General features: G+C 37.5%; 2 protein-coding genes and 1 long non-coding RNA gene across 10 annotated transcripts in view; 2 read left to right on the forward strand and 1 right to left on the reverse strand.

The window, feature by feature from the left end:
* The window catches only part of LOC138739372 (cullin-5), an 87,586-nt gene extending 74,283 nt beyond the window's left edge, over positions 1 to 13,303 (forward strand). For all 7 annotated transcript variants that reach the window (XM_069891278.1, XM_069891279.1, XM_069891280.1 and 4 more), the window contains 4 exons: positions 219 to 380; positions 1,996 to 2,114; positions 5,621 to 5,744; positions 9,059 to 13,303. In XM_069891278.1, the coding sequence (XP_069747379.1) occupies positions 219 to 380; positions 1,996 to 2,114; positions 5,621 to 5,744; positions 9,059 to 9,253 (600 nt within the window). In that variant the 3' untranslated portion in view covers positions 9,254 to 13,303. The remainder of the gene's footprint in view (positions 1 to 218; positions 381 to 1,995; positions 2,115 to 5,620; positions 5,745 to 9,058) is intronic.
* Positions 4,010 to 14,877, reverse strand: LOC138739374 (uncharacterized). 2 transcript variants are annotated; one of them, XR_011342204.1, is made up of 3 exons: positions 14,303 to 14,877; positions 8,248 to 8,333; positions 4,010 to 5,542 (listed from the first exon to the last, which is right to left on the reverse strand). It is a non-coding gene; the product is annotated as an uncharacterized lncRNA (long non-coding RNA). The 2 variants fall into 2 exon arrangements; XR_011342205.1 differs by having other exon boundaries at positions 14,277 to 14,877.
* The window catches only part of acat1 (acetyl-CoA acetyltransferase 1), a 37,508-nt gene continuing 36,950 nt past the window's right edge, over positions 14,744 to 15,301 (forward strand). Inside the window, exon 1 of the mRNA XM_069891286.1 lies at positions 14,744 to 14,883. Coding sequence (XP_069747387.1) covers positions 14,800 to 14,883 — 84 coding nt within the window. The 5' untranslated portion in view covers positions 14,744 to 14,799. The remainder of the gene's footprint in view (positions 14,884 to 15,301) is intronic.

Genomic DNA, 15,301 nt, shown 5'->3' on the forward strand with positions numbered 1-15,301 from the left:
TCTTTCAGACATTTGAATATTAACGTGATTAATAAAATATTCATTTTCTGCAGTGGTTGTTCACAAATCTGAAGTTGTTTTTAACTTCATCCTGCAATTTATTTTTAGACATAATGTAAATATCTATTATTTTATTTGGCATTCTTGAAATGAAGAATAAAACGAGGTGCAAATATCATATTATACAGTAATGAGATATTTGTTTTACTTCACAACAGATAACTTTCAAAAATGAAGTTGGCCAGTATGATTTAGAGGTAACCACATTTCAGTTGGCAGTACTGTTTGCCTGGAACCAAAGACCACGAGAGAAAATTAGCTTTGAAAATTTAAAATTAGCAACTGAGCTACCAGATGCAGAACTTAGGAGGACGTTATGGGTATGTTTTTTTTCCCAACAAATATATGTTCTTCCACATTTGAGGAAGTGAACCTGTTTGTAATGCCTGAAACAACCGTAATCTTCCTTTCTGCGTGCTTTTACTTTATAATAACAAGAAGGAAATTTAAAAAAGCCAGTAAAAATGATTGAACAACTTGTTTCAAGGAGGAATTTGAGGAAGAGTCTTGACAGGGAACTTCAAAGACTGCGATTAAGTAGTAAAGATACAATAAAGGATGGAAGAACAAAAATGATAACCAAAGACTTGAAAAGAAGCTCGTACGATTGGGACTTTAAGACTAATAGAAGTTACTGAGATGATGGGTGCAATGACATTCTGGATTTAAGTACATAGTTGAACGTTTTCATTACTGTATAAGGCTTTGTGGGATTGGAAGTCTTTTAACATCGATGAGGTGAGTCAGTGATTAGTGAAAAGAATACTTGAGTTAAGGATTCAAGTAAAAGAGTTTTGATCAATTGATGGAGGATGGAAAATTGCAATAAGTTAATTTGGAGCTGATAAAAGCTATGAGATGGTCAGGAGAAAATTTATTATAAATTTTGATTTAAAAAAAAAATTAACATGGCAGTAAGGCACATTATATTTCTTTGACTGCATTAGGTGTTGTTAATAGCAAGACTGTGAGTTAGGCTGTATAATGGACAGGGGAAAACTGAACTAAAATCACAACTAGAGATGATTGGCAAAATGTCCAGTTCTGATGCAGACATACAAAGAACAAGTTGCCCAAATTTAGAGTATTTGTTGTTTAGTCTGAAAGATTAGAATGCAATCTCAATCTTGTGCTTGGCTAACTTGGTTTGCCTTTTCTGCAATTAGATTAAAGTCTACCATGATTCTTGTAACTGTGTCTAATTTCTTGATTATACCCTGTCCCACATTACTGCTTGAGCCCTTGATATAATTTCCAACAATAGTTTCCTTACATTTGCTGTTCCTTGGCTTCACTTGAACTGATTTAACTTCTTGATTTTTCCAAAGTAACATCCCAAGCATTTTCTTTCTCTACTGCCTGTATCCCATTCTTTAATATCAGAAGCAGCTTGTCTTTTTTTCCCATATTGCATTTCCGTTAAAGTTGATATTTAATTCTCAACCTTGATCTCTTTGCACTCACATCTCTGTAATAGCTATTTGATTATATGCATGTGGCATGTATAGAGAATTAAAATCAAGAGAGACCCTGGGATATTCAAAGGAGAAAGTAGGACAGTAAGGAAATGCATGAAACCAGGCTGCATAGATGTGGTCTTTATTTAATAATTCTCATCAGTGCTGAGACAAAAATGACGAATGAGAATGTAAGAAATTAATAAATTTGCTGACAAATGAAAATGATAGTGAAAGTCAAAGATAGTGAAGAAAGCTGTTTAATTGGGCGGACAGAATTTAATCTTGTGGTTTTTGACTTTTTTCTGTTTGAGCTATTCTGTCAAATGCTATGTGTATTGAGATAAAGATGCTTCAAATTTGACAATTTTTAAAATTAAAACTTTTATATATTCATTTATATTTTGGTCTTCCCATCAAGCAAAGAAAAAGTAAGACGTTGAATACTGAATCTTATCATTCTGATCTTGTTTCAAAGTCTCTTGTAGCTTTTCCAAAATTGAAACGTCAGGTTTTACTCCATGAACCTCAAGTCAGCTCACCCAAAGACTTCACTGAAGGCACACTTTTCTCAGTGAACCAGGACTTCTCTTTAATGTAAGTACTAAAACTAACTTAATTAAAAATGTTCATGTATTAAGATATAAAATTGAAAAAATAATTTTGTTTTTATTTAAGTAAACATGAACTCTGCAGATGCTGAGGTCTAATGCAATATACAAAAGTGTTGGTGAAACTCAGTGGTTCACACAGCATCTATAGAAAACATCGTCTGCCCATTCAGAGCCAGCTCTTCAGCGCTTGACGTCCTGTTTTGCGGAAACTGCCAAAATGTTTGGCCTGGAAGTCAGCCTGAAGAAAACTGAGGTCCTCCATCAGCCAGCTCCCCACCATGAGTACCAGCCCCCCCACATCTCCATCGGGCACACAAAACTCAAAACGGTCAACCAGTTTACCTGTCTCGGCTGCACCATTTCATCGGATGCAAGGATCGACAACGAGATAGACAACAGACTCGCCAAGGCAAATAGCTCCTTTGGAAGACTACACAAAAGAGTCTGGAAAAACAACCAACTGAAAAACCTCACAAAGATTAGCGTATACAGAGCCGTTGTCATACCCACACTCCTGTTCGGCTCTGAATCATGGGTCCTCTACCGACATCACCTACGGCTCCTAGAACGCTTCCACCAGCGTTGTCTCCGCTCCATCCTCAACATTCATTGGAGCGACTTCATCACCAACATCGAAGTACTCGAGATGGCAGAGGCCGACAGCATTGAATCCACGCTGCTGAAGATCCAACTGCGCTGGGTAGGTCACATCTCCAGAATGGAGGACCATCACCTTCCCAAGATCGTGTTATATGGCGAGCTCTCCACTGGCCACCGAGACAGAGGTGCACCAAAGAAGAGGTACAAGGACTGCCTAAAGAAATCTCTTGGTGCCTGCCACATTGACCACCGCCAGTGGGCTGATATCGCCTCAAACCGTGCATCTTGGCGCCTCACAGTTCGGCGGGCAGCAACCTCCTTTGAAGAAGACCGCAGAGCCCACCTCACTGACAAAAGACAAAGGAGGAAAAATCCAACACCCAACCCCAACCAACCCATTTTCCCTTGCAACCGCTGCAACCGTGTCTGCCTGTCCCGCATCGGACTTGTCAGCCACAAACGAGCCTGCAGCTGACGTGGACATTTACCCCTCCATAAATCTTCGTCCGCGAAGCCAAGCCAAAGAAGAATAGAAAGCAAAAGGCCATTGACATGTTGGGCCTGAGCCCATCCTCGGGAAGCAGTAAATTAGGCAGATTCAGGTAAAAGGTGGATATATGGAAAGGGGATGAAGAGAAAGAAGCTGAGAAGTAAAAGGGTGAGAGAAAAAGGCTAAGAAAGTTATCTCTCTTGTAAGAGAAGGAAGGGAATTGGGGGGCTGGAGGAAGGGAGACAGAGGGATGAAGGAAAGGGAGACTCTGGGAGACAGGTTATCAGGAATAGGAGGACTATTTATGCTGTCTGATTGGAATTGCATAATTGGTCTTGACAGAATCAACCAGGTGGGATCAATATCGACTTCTCCAATTTCCATTAACCCCTTCTCTCTTTGCCTCATTACTCTGTCTCCCTTTGTCCAGCTCCCACCCCCTTCCCTTCCTTTTATCAGAGCTATCTTTCTTAGCCCTTTGATAATTCTGATAAACAGTTTTAATCCAGATGCAAATACAAAATATGTTGTTATTTCTATAAAGTGTTTATTCAGGATAGTGTAAGAAACTTCCTTCTATTTCCTGTTCTGCCATTGAGAGTGTTTGACATGCACAACCTAAACAGTATAAAACAGATGAATGATCAGCAGTGGATATGATTTATACCCAAAAGGGAAGAAGGAGCGACATTTGTGGAGTCAAAATATATTGGAAAATTATTCATATACATAAGATAACCAAAAGTTTTAATTATCCATAAAATCATTACTTTAAAATAATCACTACAACAGGATGAGAATAAATTGAGTGAAAGAAGATGCTGACTTGCTATAGTTCATTATTCAGAAATTGCTCTGTGTTTAGGAATATTTTAATGGATAAAAGATGGTAGTAAGTGAAAGATCAATGAGGCCACAAATGCATATTCAGGAGAGAAATTGTGGAAATTTGGTGCAAGTATTCTAATATAGAAGCTTGCTGTGGTATACAAACCCATCCCTTTGCTGTATTTAGCATTTTGTCATAGAATTGATTTAGCTTATTTAATTTATTCTGAATATCCATAATTTAGGTGCAAGTTGATTTTGTGGCAACTTATTTTTTTCCCCCTTGCAACAGTTATAATAGCACGGTTATTTGTGCAGATTCTGGTCATCTTTAGTTTCCTTGAAGATGTAATCAGCATTGTGCAATAAATTGAAATGAAATTCTTTTAGAAAAGGGCAGCACAGTTGGCGTAGAGGTTAGTGCCTCGCCTTTACAGCGCCAGCGATTGGAAGCGGGGTTTAAGTCCTATGCTGTCTGTAAGGAGCTTGTATGTTCTCCTTGTGTCTGCGTGTGTTTTCCCCGGGGGTGGGGCTTTGGTTTCCTCCCTCCATTCAAAATGTACCATCGATCATTTGGGCGTAATTGGGCGGCATGGGCTTGTCGGCTGAAATGGCCTGTTACTGTGCTGTATATTTGTATGTCTAAATTAAGATCATAGAACCATAGAGCATTACAGCACACAAACAGGCCCCTTCTAGTCTGTGCTGATCCATTTTTCTGCCTCGTCCCACTTTCCTGCACCCAGTTCATAGCCCTCCATACCTCTCCCATTCATGTACCTGTTCAAATTCTTCTTAAATGTTAAATTGACCCAGCATTCACCACTTGAGCTGGCAGCTCATTCCACTCACCCACCACTCTCTGTGTGAAGAAGTTCCCCCTAAAATGTTCCCCTTAACCCATGTCCTCTAGTTTGTATTTCATCTACCCTCAGTGGAAAAAGCCTATCTATATTTACTGTCTACAGTATACCCTTGCTTAATTTTTGTTCCACTGGTTTCTGGCACACGACCATTAATTTTCAAGGAAGTTCCTCTGGTTTATTTTGATATATGCTTGAGTGGCTAGGAAAAGAATGGTTGTTGGTGAAATGGTCTGCTACATTGAGCTTAAGTTAAAATGCTGGTTATGATTGTGCTTTGAGTTGTGAATTGTGTATGAATTACTTTTAACAACTTGAAAATACTTATCCTTTGCCATGTAAAAGTGCAGATATTTGACAAAGTTGATTAACATATTTTCATTAGATTCTGCAGGTTTAAAACAAGATTACATATATCAGAAGTCCTTTTCAAAAAATAGAAATTCAAGAAATCCCTACTTTTTGGGTGGCAGTTAGTGTAGCGGTAAGCGCAACACTATTACAGCGGTTCGAATCCAGCGTTGTCTTTAAGGAGATTTTGCATTCTCCTCATATCTGCGTAGGTTTCCTTTGGGTGCTCTGGTTTCCTTCCACCCTTCAATCATACCTGGTAATTGGGCAGCATGGGCTCTAGAGTCAAAAGGGCTTGTTACCATGCTGTATGTATGGCTAAATTTAAAAATGTAAATTTCAATTTATCTCTTGTAGCAAGAACAGCAAAGTTCAAAAAAGGGGAAAGATTAATTTAATCGGAAGATTACAGCTAACAACGGAAAGAATGAGAGAAGAAGAAAATGAAGGAATAGTTCAGCTGAGAATATTACGAACACAGGTATAGTTTAGTGAATGTAAACTTTTAATTTTATTATCAGCTTAAGTGAAGTGCAAGTTGTATTTTTCAGTGCCTTGCTCATTGGGAATGATGCTGATATTTGTTGTACCATACTATGTGATTTTGTGTCAATTTAATCATTATGAAACTGCATGAATCAGGATAATGATGTTTCCAGTGGTTTAATAACTTACAAGATTATTAAACTTAGACCAGAAAACTCTCTGCCATCGAAAATTGGTTTTCTATCAAAATAACAATACAATACAATACAAAATGTTATCGATGAATAACATTTCAACAGTCGGTCTAGTAGTTGTTCAAAATGACTGCGACATCTAGTGTTAAAGCTGAAAAGTGCAATGTGCGTACAGTGCAATTTATTGTTAGAGACTATGTTCTAACAGGCCATATTTCATTTTATTTTAAAAAAATCACTCTGGGCCACTTAAAAATGGGAAACTGGCCACAGTTGGCCCAGGGGCCATAATTTGGCCATCCCTGTTGTACGCTGTCTCCAAATGACTCCAACCTTGGAAAAAAATCTTGTTTTCATTTGGACATTAGGCATTTCTGTATCTAACTATACAGCAAAGTTGAGCAGCAAAGTCATTTCCTTCCCTAAAAAAAAAATTAATCCATTCAGTTTCCATGTCCCCCTTGGGAGGGGGGGCTTATTAAGGACCCCCCCCCTTAAATGTGCTATGACCCCAATAGGTAACCATATGGGCCCTGTTGAGAATGGCTAATTTAGAAAAGGTGTAGTTCTTTTGACATACCAGTTCCAGTGTGAGGTTTCTGAACTTCACTGCATGTGATAACAAAACTTTTCAAATAAAAAATGGTGGTGCCACTGCTGGTGCAGACCCGGGGAGAGCAGGGAGGAGAGACACATGCTCCTTCAAAGGGTCCTATTGCCCAGATTGACGTCTCTGTACAGGCTTTAAACAGCTTGTTAAATGAGCCAACAGTGTTTTACTTAAAATCCTGCGATTGAGTGGTCTGGCCCAAGATGGTGGCACCTGTGTACAGCAGCGGCCATGAGGGGTTGCATTCTGCGGGGGAGGAGGGGTAACTGGGAGAACACTGTTAAGAAGGAGAAGCAGAGGGAGACGACCCCAAGGACGGTGACCACGGTGGTGGACCAGTGAGAGATTCTGCAGCTGAAGGACTCAGTCAGTAAGCTGTTGGCAATTTGTGGGCAAGGAACCCACACAGCTGTAGGCTGCTGGCAGCCTGAGGTCAAAGGGTAGGTTGTGTGGGCTGCCGGAGAGTAGCTTATGAGAACCAGGTATCAGAACTGGGATTCGAGATGGTGCTAGGTGCTGAAGGCTTCCTCATTGTATTGGAGGTATGGATCTGGGCTGGGTGGCCTATGGTTTAAACTGAACTGGAATCTTGAGTAGCTGCAGAGTCTGCGGGAGCTCTAGAGGCAAACCCACGTTCACTTGGTGACTCTGAGGGGACATTCTTATGCTTCGCTTTCTCTGACTGTAAAGGGTGTTGGCAATACTTATGGCAGACTAAAGGCAATTTCATGTAATTTGATATTCCTGGTTTATTACTTGACAATAAATAGTATGTGATATGATCTGATTCTTAGCCTATATCCTTTTGATGAGCCTAAAATGATATGATCACTTTAAGTTTATTGAGATACTAATCTTAGATCTGCCTAAAATTCAGAAGTTATATTGAATCAAGAGATTCAAAATAAACCAGTAAAAACTGGCTAAGCAAAGGAATATAAAAGGTTGCATGTTTGCATAGTGATGTGTTTGCTGTTGTTTTATTTTTCCTCACAAAACAAATTAGCTATAAGTTGTGATGAAATGGTTCTTTCCTTTATTTTACTTATTTTGGTATCAGCTAGTGAGAAGTATTGTACAATACTGTCCAATTGGCCTGCAACTGCTTTCCCATTCAGAATGGTGTATAGTATTAAATAGGTGACCCCACACCATGTCCTTTAGGATAATTAAATTTGTCCTGTGTAAGTCACAAATCACTACCCAAAAATCTGAGATTCAGAATAAAATTCACTCTTGTGGAATTTATTTGCCAGTTTTTATTTTACTTTCAGTTTGTATATTGGCAAATGTGCAGATGATGTGACGTTGTGTTGCAGAAAGTAGCAATATGTCCTTTTTTCAGAGTATGTCACTACCTCAGATTTGCCTGTTCTTGGAGTGAAGATTATTTTAATGGCTGTCTTTAATTCCTGAAGTAAATTACCATAGTTTACTCTTGCCAGATTTTAATACTCTTTATTTGAGAATTTATTTTATGTTGATGCTAAAATATAGTTGGTATGGCTAAAGTTTTCATTCCATAGTTTTTTGGATAAGTACAAATGCTATTTGCCTCTTTAATTTATTTCACAGGATTTTTTTTTACAGTTGCATCTTTTAACCATTTCTGGGGAGACCAGTATTTGCCCACTTAACCTCTTCCCCCACCCCCACATAAATATCCCATATCACACTTGAACTGAGTGGCTTACCTGGTCAATTCAGAGCACAATTAAAAAGAATATAGTTCTGAAGTCGTATATAGTTCAGACCCAGTGAGCATGGTGGATTTTCTTTCCTAAATGACATTGATGAACAGGATTTGGATTTGTTATCACCATTACTGATACTTTAAAAAAAATTATAAAGCTTTAATTTTTAAAAATAATTAACTGTTCTCTGTCAGTTCCAAACAGTGTGTACCACGAGCATTCTTCTATTGAACAGCTTAGCTTCCTTTCTTCAGTTGTGCTCATAAGATGGATTATAGGTCACAAAAACAAAATATTTTGGACAATGAAAACTGAAATGAAAACAGAAAATGTCAGAAACGGGGTTTGGGCAATAAGAATGGAAAGAGAAATGACCAACATTTAAGAATATTGATTTTTCATCCATTCTGGTTATTCATTATTAATGTTTGAATTTTAATATATACAAAATAGCTGCTGGATTTAACAGTAAATGCACTTCATTTATTCTGATTGCAAGATGTCTTGGAAAACTTGAATATGAGCAGGTTCAATTAATGAAGATTTGTTTTTCAGACTGATGTTTGCTTAATTTTAAAATGATTACTGCATGCAAGTGTTGTTCGGAGTATTCTGAATTCAGTTAGTTTGCGATCTTTAGGCCATATGAAGAAACAATTTTTTAAGAGAAATATTCGTAGATACCCTCAAAAAAGTACTTAATTGCTTTCATAAAATATGAATGTTTTCTTAGTTTTTTTTAAAGCTGGGAAACTATTATGTATGAAATGGATGTATAAATTTCTGATTCTGTTTTTGGTTTAATTTCTAGGAAGCAATCATACAAATCATGAAGATGCGGAAAAAAATCACAAATGCTCAACTCCAGACAGAACTTGTAGAAATATTGAAAAATATGTTTTTGCCACAGAAAAAAATGATCAAGGAACAAATTGAATGGCTGATAGAGCACAAATATATTAGAAGGGATGAGTCGGACATAAATACTTTCATTTATATGGCATAAATGACTGAAAGAGAACAATGCCACAAATTCGATTGAGTCCTTTGTATTTGCAGACTTTGAAAGAGATAGCTGAAGAGTGACTACAGCTCAAAAATTTATTCAGTTGAATTATTAAGTTCCTGCCTTACTGTACCACAGATGAACAATATTTACCAGTTTCATCCACTTAGCATTTATCTGCCTTTGTGTAGTTCACCTTTGACAGCATGCTGTTTTGTGGAAGTCCTGAAATCATTGGAGCCTGCTATGCTTTCTTGGTAACTTTGGCCCTATTTTCACTTGTTCTGTATAAGAGTTAAATATAGTTTTTTTTCCAGAAACACTTAAACCAGTGAATATAGGACTTTAAATTTTCATGCACTGGGAAAATACTTGAGTCATTTTGTATTACAAAGAAAAATTGTGTTCAGAGCAGCAGTTTCACTTTTCTGACAATATTTGGTGATGTCCTTTAATACAGAGTGACCTGATTTTTTTTTTTTTAAACCTATTGCACATTTGAAATGTTTAATATTACTCTGGCTGCAGTGGTTCACAAATGAGCTTAGCTGATGTGTTAATGTTAGAAGGACTTGTCCATATTTGAGTAATTACTTAATTGTTAGCAATCGGAATTTTAAGGTTGCCTTTCACTCAAGTGGATAAGTATTGGGATGAATATTCTTTTCTCTATTGTTCCAAAAGTATACCTTTAGAAAAGATTTGATAAACTTTCGTGCAGAAGAGTGGGATGGATATAAATCTATAACTGGAAATATCACTGAAGGTCTATTGGACAAAAAACAATCGATTACAGCAGCAAGCTACGTAGACTATAAAATATCGTGTTTTATTCGCAGTTTGTGCAATGACACTTGTTAACAAGAACCAGTTGCTGCACTTGGCTTGAGATCATCCATTGTCCTGAGACAGCCACGTTAACCATTTTCATTTTTTTTTATTTTAAGTGTAGTGGTTAAAATATAATGTTAAAATACTATACTGCTTGATGATTCTTTGGTCTGGGAGAGAGAAAATCACCCAGTGCTTCTGTTAGTGAATGCTGTAAATTGTATGGACCGGATTCAGCTCTGTAACCTACTTACTTGTGAAAGTGCTGCATCTATTTAAATGAGGAACCATATTTTCACCAAGAGTATACAGATTTGGGAGAGAGATGATGTGCAGTTTGGAGTTAACAAGCTATATTTTATTTTGTGCCTTCATTTCTGATTGGCAATGTCATCACACTTTGTTCAATTTTCTTTGCTGGAGATCAATTCAAGATGAAAAGTTTGAAGGAATCCATGGAAAGTGTGGAGGGGATGGGAAGTATGGAAAGAGTAGAAATTGGAATAGACGAAATGAATATCTTTTAAAACTGATGGCTATTTATTGGAGATTTATTGGAATCTGATGTGGCTGAAACCCTTTGCTCAGTTTACTATTTGCAGTGATGATCAAGCCCTTGAACCAGCTTCTAAAATGTCATTTCAGAACAATTGGTCAACTTAAAAAAAATATATAGTATTTTAACAACCATGCTAGGATTTGTGCATGAAATGCACTTTTTAAAATTTTCAGTGTCCCATGTTGCTTATTATCTAACTTTTATGTTATAGTTTTATTAAATTGGATAGCAATTTTAAATTATTTTAGTAAATTCGATGTCCAGACTGCACCTTAACCAGATCTATTTCTCCATGATGTACTTTGCTCATCATGATGCTGTGGAGTGTTTTATGAGGGCCTTTGTTGTTGAGTTGACTGATGAGCAATATTGTCTGGAATGATAAACTGAGCCTAAAGTCAGAAGTTTCATTCATATTGAGGGTGTGGGAGGAGAAGCAGATTGTGCAGTTTGAAGGTTTTATTACATTGATGTGGTAATGAGTATGTGGGATTCATGTTTTGTACATTTTGGAACTGGGGGAAATTTGACTGATGATCATTTGTATCTCCACTTGATTCTACATGTGCTAGATTTTCCAAGGTTAGCTGTGTCTTTTGACTCTGAATGTGCTCTTACATTTTTATACCAATCAACCAGTGGGAAAACAAATCTCAAGGTCATAATATGAATAACATAATGCAAACTTATGTTAAGTACTAATTGCCTATCTTGTGTGAAATTGTCCAATGAGTAAATGCAAAAGACTATAAAGATTTGATTGTTGGACTGTCCTAAATTAGCTAATATCAGCCAGGACATTTGTGACCCTCAAATATCCAATATTGAAGAAAAAATAAAGGAATCCTGCTTCTGATTAAAAATTAATCCTTGTCACTTCTGCTGGGAGTGGGCGTTATTTGGAATACCAGTGATGAAGACGTGAGTGGACTCACCACCAACTGACTTTGAGTAGCCCGTCACATTCTTGTCAAATTTCAAATATGGGTGAGGCATTGAAGAATAACTAATATCCATGGAATTGTATTACAAGGAGTTGATTACTTTGAAGGGAGCATAGAAAGCTGCAAGAAAATAGATTCTAAGTTCACTCTAAAATTACTGCAGATGTGCAGGGCACTGATGATTGTACACATACAAGAGTTTGGCATGTCATTTCTATTTGGAGTACATGGAAGTTTCTATTAGAAACCCCCAATTACTATAGGGTGATTAAATTTGACTTTCTTATTTTGAGGTTGGAGGTTTAAATACCACCTAAACATTTCCCCTTTAAAAGGGTGCATTATTACATGAAAAATTAATTGTATGTAGATGCAATAATTGTGTATAAGGATCATGGATTCTCATTTTGAGACAAATCCAATCCTTTGAGTGCACTGAAGTAAGCAAACTGCACACCTGGAAAATATGCAATGAAAGAGCAAGGGGAATCAACATATGAGGAGAGAAAAAAAACCTTTTTTGTTGGTCCCAGTTGTTGGGTGGACACTGGAAAAATTAACAAGTTTAGGTTTAGTTTTTCAAATGCTGCCCCAGTACCAAATGTGGAGAAATCAGGGTCTAATTCAGGATCTAATCACAACAATCTGAGAGGAGGAACAGAATAAATATTTTAATTTAAAAAATATTGATTATGTGAACAGATTGTTGTGATTTTAATGCAGAATAAATTGGCATATACATATTAATTGCATGCCCTGAAAAACCTTGAAATAGCATGTAGACATGGTTACACTTTATTAAATAGACATTTTATGAATCTTGTTGCAACACTGTCTGGTAGAAAAAACATGGGAAAGGTTACAATTTTATTCAAAAAGAATAAGAATCATTTTTGTATGGGATTAGTCAACAATTTAGAATTGAGTGACTTAATAGAAATTGTTATATTGAAACTTAATGGTAATAGATATACATTTTGAAGTCTTCCATTTCTGTCCACTGGATCTTTAATTTTAGTATTTTAAGACCCAAATCTGCTCAGACTTGTTTTTACTTCCAGAAGTGATGTGATATTGTGTAATTTGACATTTTCCCCGCAAAAATAAAATTCAAGATATGATGATTGTAACTTGTATACCATTACTAATTTTTAAAGTTATACAAGTTTATTGAATGACAATTTAATATGTCAAGTCCTTTGTAGCACCCTCAAAGCCATTCTTTTATAAAGTACAGAAACTTAGACTTGAGCTTTATCATTATGTTGAGAATTAGATTTCTTTATCCATTTGAGCAAGTTTATTGTACACAAAATATTCCAACTTGGATTTGCATGGATGGTTTTTCATGTAGCATTGTGTTGAGGTCACCAATAAATTGTATGCATTTGTACCCTAGTTATACATAAGCTGTTTGATATTTTGCATATCATTGTAAGATGCTGAAGACTTGGAAGCCTTTCTGTAATATACACTAAAGCCTGGAGTGTTGTGCAAAGTTAAATTGATAGGTTTTATGATCTACAATTAATATTTGCAAATTAAATGTGTGCCACTACATACCAAGGTTATGATGCTGTACAATTTTGAATGGTAGCAGTTTCTACATAGCAGCCTGATCAAACTATTTTGATGTACTACATTATTTTTTGAATTTTTATTTTTTAAGTTGCATAATTTATTTTCCAGCAAAATAAAAGTGCAATATAAAACCTTCATGTGTATTTTATACAAGTTATGTAATTTTAAGATAGAGTGAATTGCTTTTTTTTAAAGGGACTTGATGCATTTAAGAAGGATAATAGTAAATTAAATAAATGAATTAAATCAGTGGTTCTCAACCTTTTTCTTTCCACTTACATACCACTTTAAGTCTTCCCTATGCCCCAGGTGCTCTGTGATTAGTAAGGGATTGCTTAAGGTGTCATGTGGGTGGAACAAAAAGTTTGAAAACCCTTGTTTTAATTGTATCTTATGTGCTTGGTTTTATAACTCCCAAGGAAATGGGCCAATGACAATTTTTCTCAAGCAAAATAACAATTGGGTCCAGAGCAGTGATACTCCACCTTCCCACCCACACAGCATGTTAAGCCATCTCTTACTAATCACAGAACACCGATGGCGTAGGGATTGCTTAAACTGATATGTGATTGGAAAGAAGAAGGTTGTGAACCACTGAATTAAATAATGATTTTTACAATTATTTGCCTTATCTACGTTAAATTTCCTGAAATAACAACTTTATCTTGGACAGCACTTTTATGTTGCCTCCTGTTGCGCTGAGATAGTTGTAGTTCCAAGAACACTTAAAGTTGGAATGTGATTTGCGTGTTAAAATCTTCAACACACAAGCACTGTTATAGAGTGCTATTATAGCAATTTGCCAAAAGTATTACCACAGTTATGTTCAAACTCTGTCTTCTCCTCACTTGGGTTGTCAACAGGTCGTGCATTAAAACAAAAGGGCAAAATTGCAGATGTTAGGTTTCGGAAGTAAAAAAGGAACGTGGTTTGTCGCCAAACCCAGTGTTGCCCCCTTCAACTGATTACTGATCTTCATGATCATTGGATCGCAATCTTTGCAGCTGCAGTCTTTTTTAAAACGATGTGCTATGGCAATGTAAACAAGTGATGGCAAATGCTTTGTAATTATATAAAAGAAATGATCCCTGCATATTTAGAATTTAACCTTTTCTTGACTCCTTTTTTCACTACCTGATCTTCATGTTTGATTTTGCCATTCGCCAGTTGCTTTTGTCCGTTCACCATGGGACCTCTATCCTACCTCTCGTATTTCTGTCTCGAGAAAGGTTGACGAATGGAAATTAATTCACTTCGACATTAATCGTTCTGTGACTCCTCCGCGCGCTGCTTTACTCGCAGTTATTCCATCTGATTTTGGCCCTTCTTGGTTTTAAAACGTTGTGGTTTGGGACTGTGACTCGACTTTTAGCAAGACTTCCAACATTTTATCATCCGAGAAACAAGAGCTACAGGCGCTGCCATCTTGAACAAACGGCAGGTCATGAGCAGAAATAGTTTCAGACGCTGCTCATGATAATAATTCCCAACGGATCCAACCACTTGCAGCGTCGGCACCGCGACTCGCTTCCCACTCCCAGAGGCCCTCGCGGCTCAGCCGTCGTGGCCCGCCATTGGACGGTGCTGCTGATTGGCCTCGAGAGGGAGGCGGACAAGGTGAAGGAGGTCGAATGTGCTCTGCGATGGCGTCGGCTCGCTTCCTTCTTTCAGCAGCCCGGTCATCTGTGCGGAGAGGCAGTGCACCGGGGTCGCAGGTGAGTGGAGAAGTGGTAGCATGTTGGCTAATCCGTCGTGGTGGGCGACCAGGATGGTCGCAGTTGACTGGACTCCCATTGATGTGGCTTTCGTGACTCCGGGGGACATTGAGTCACCGCGGATGAAAAGATGAGGAGTAACTGATGATCAAATGTATGTGAAATGAATCAAAAATTAAACCAGAGCGAAAAGCGAGACATCGTATTAAATAAACCGGTTAATGATTAACTGAAGGCGTGAAGGTTCAATAGGAGATCGGCGTGGTGAGGTAAATTCAAGGCCAGTGGGAGCAATGACTCCCCAGTCGTCGGCACCAGGGACCACTCTCCTTGACTTTGCTTCCTTTTGCCAAGGCGTGCCAATGACAGCATGTCCCAGACGTGCAAGGTAGAGCTGAAGGACTTTGAAGTGCCTCTC

The sequence above is a fragment of the Narcine bancroftii genome, chromosome 7, assembly GCF_036971445.1.
Source record: "Narcine bancroftii isolate sNarBan1 chromosome 7, sNarBan1.hap1, whole genome shotgun sequence".
NCBI classification, from domain to species: Eukaryota; Metazoa; Chordata; class Chondrichthyes; order Torpediniformes; family Narcinidae; genus Narcine; species Narcine bancroftii.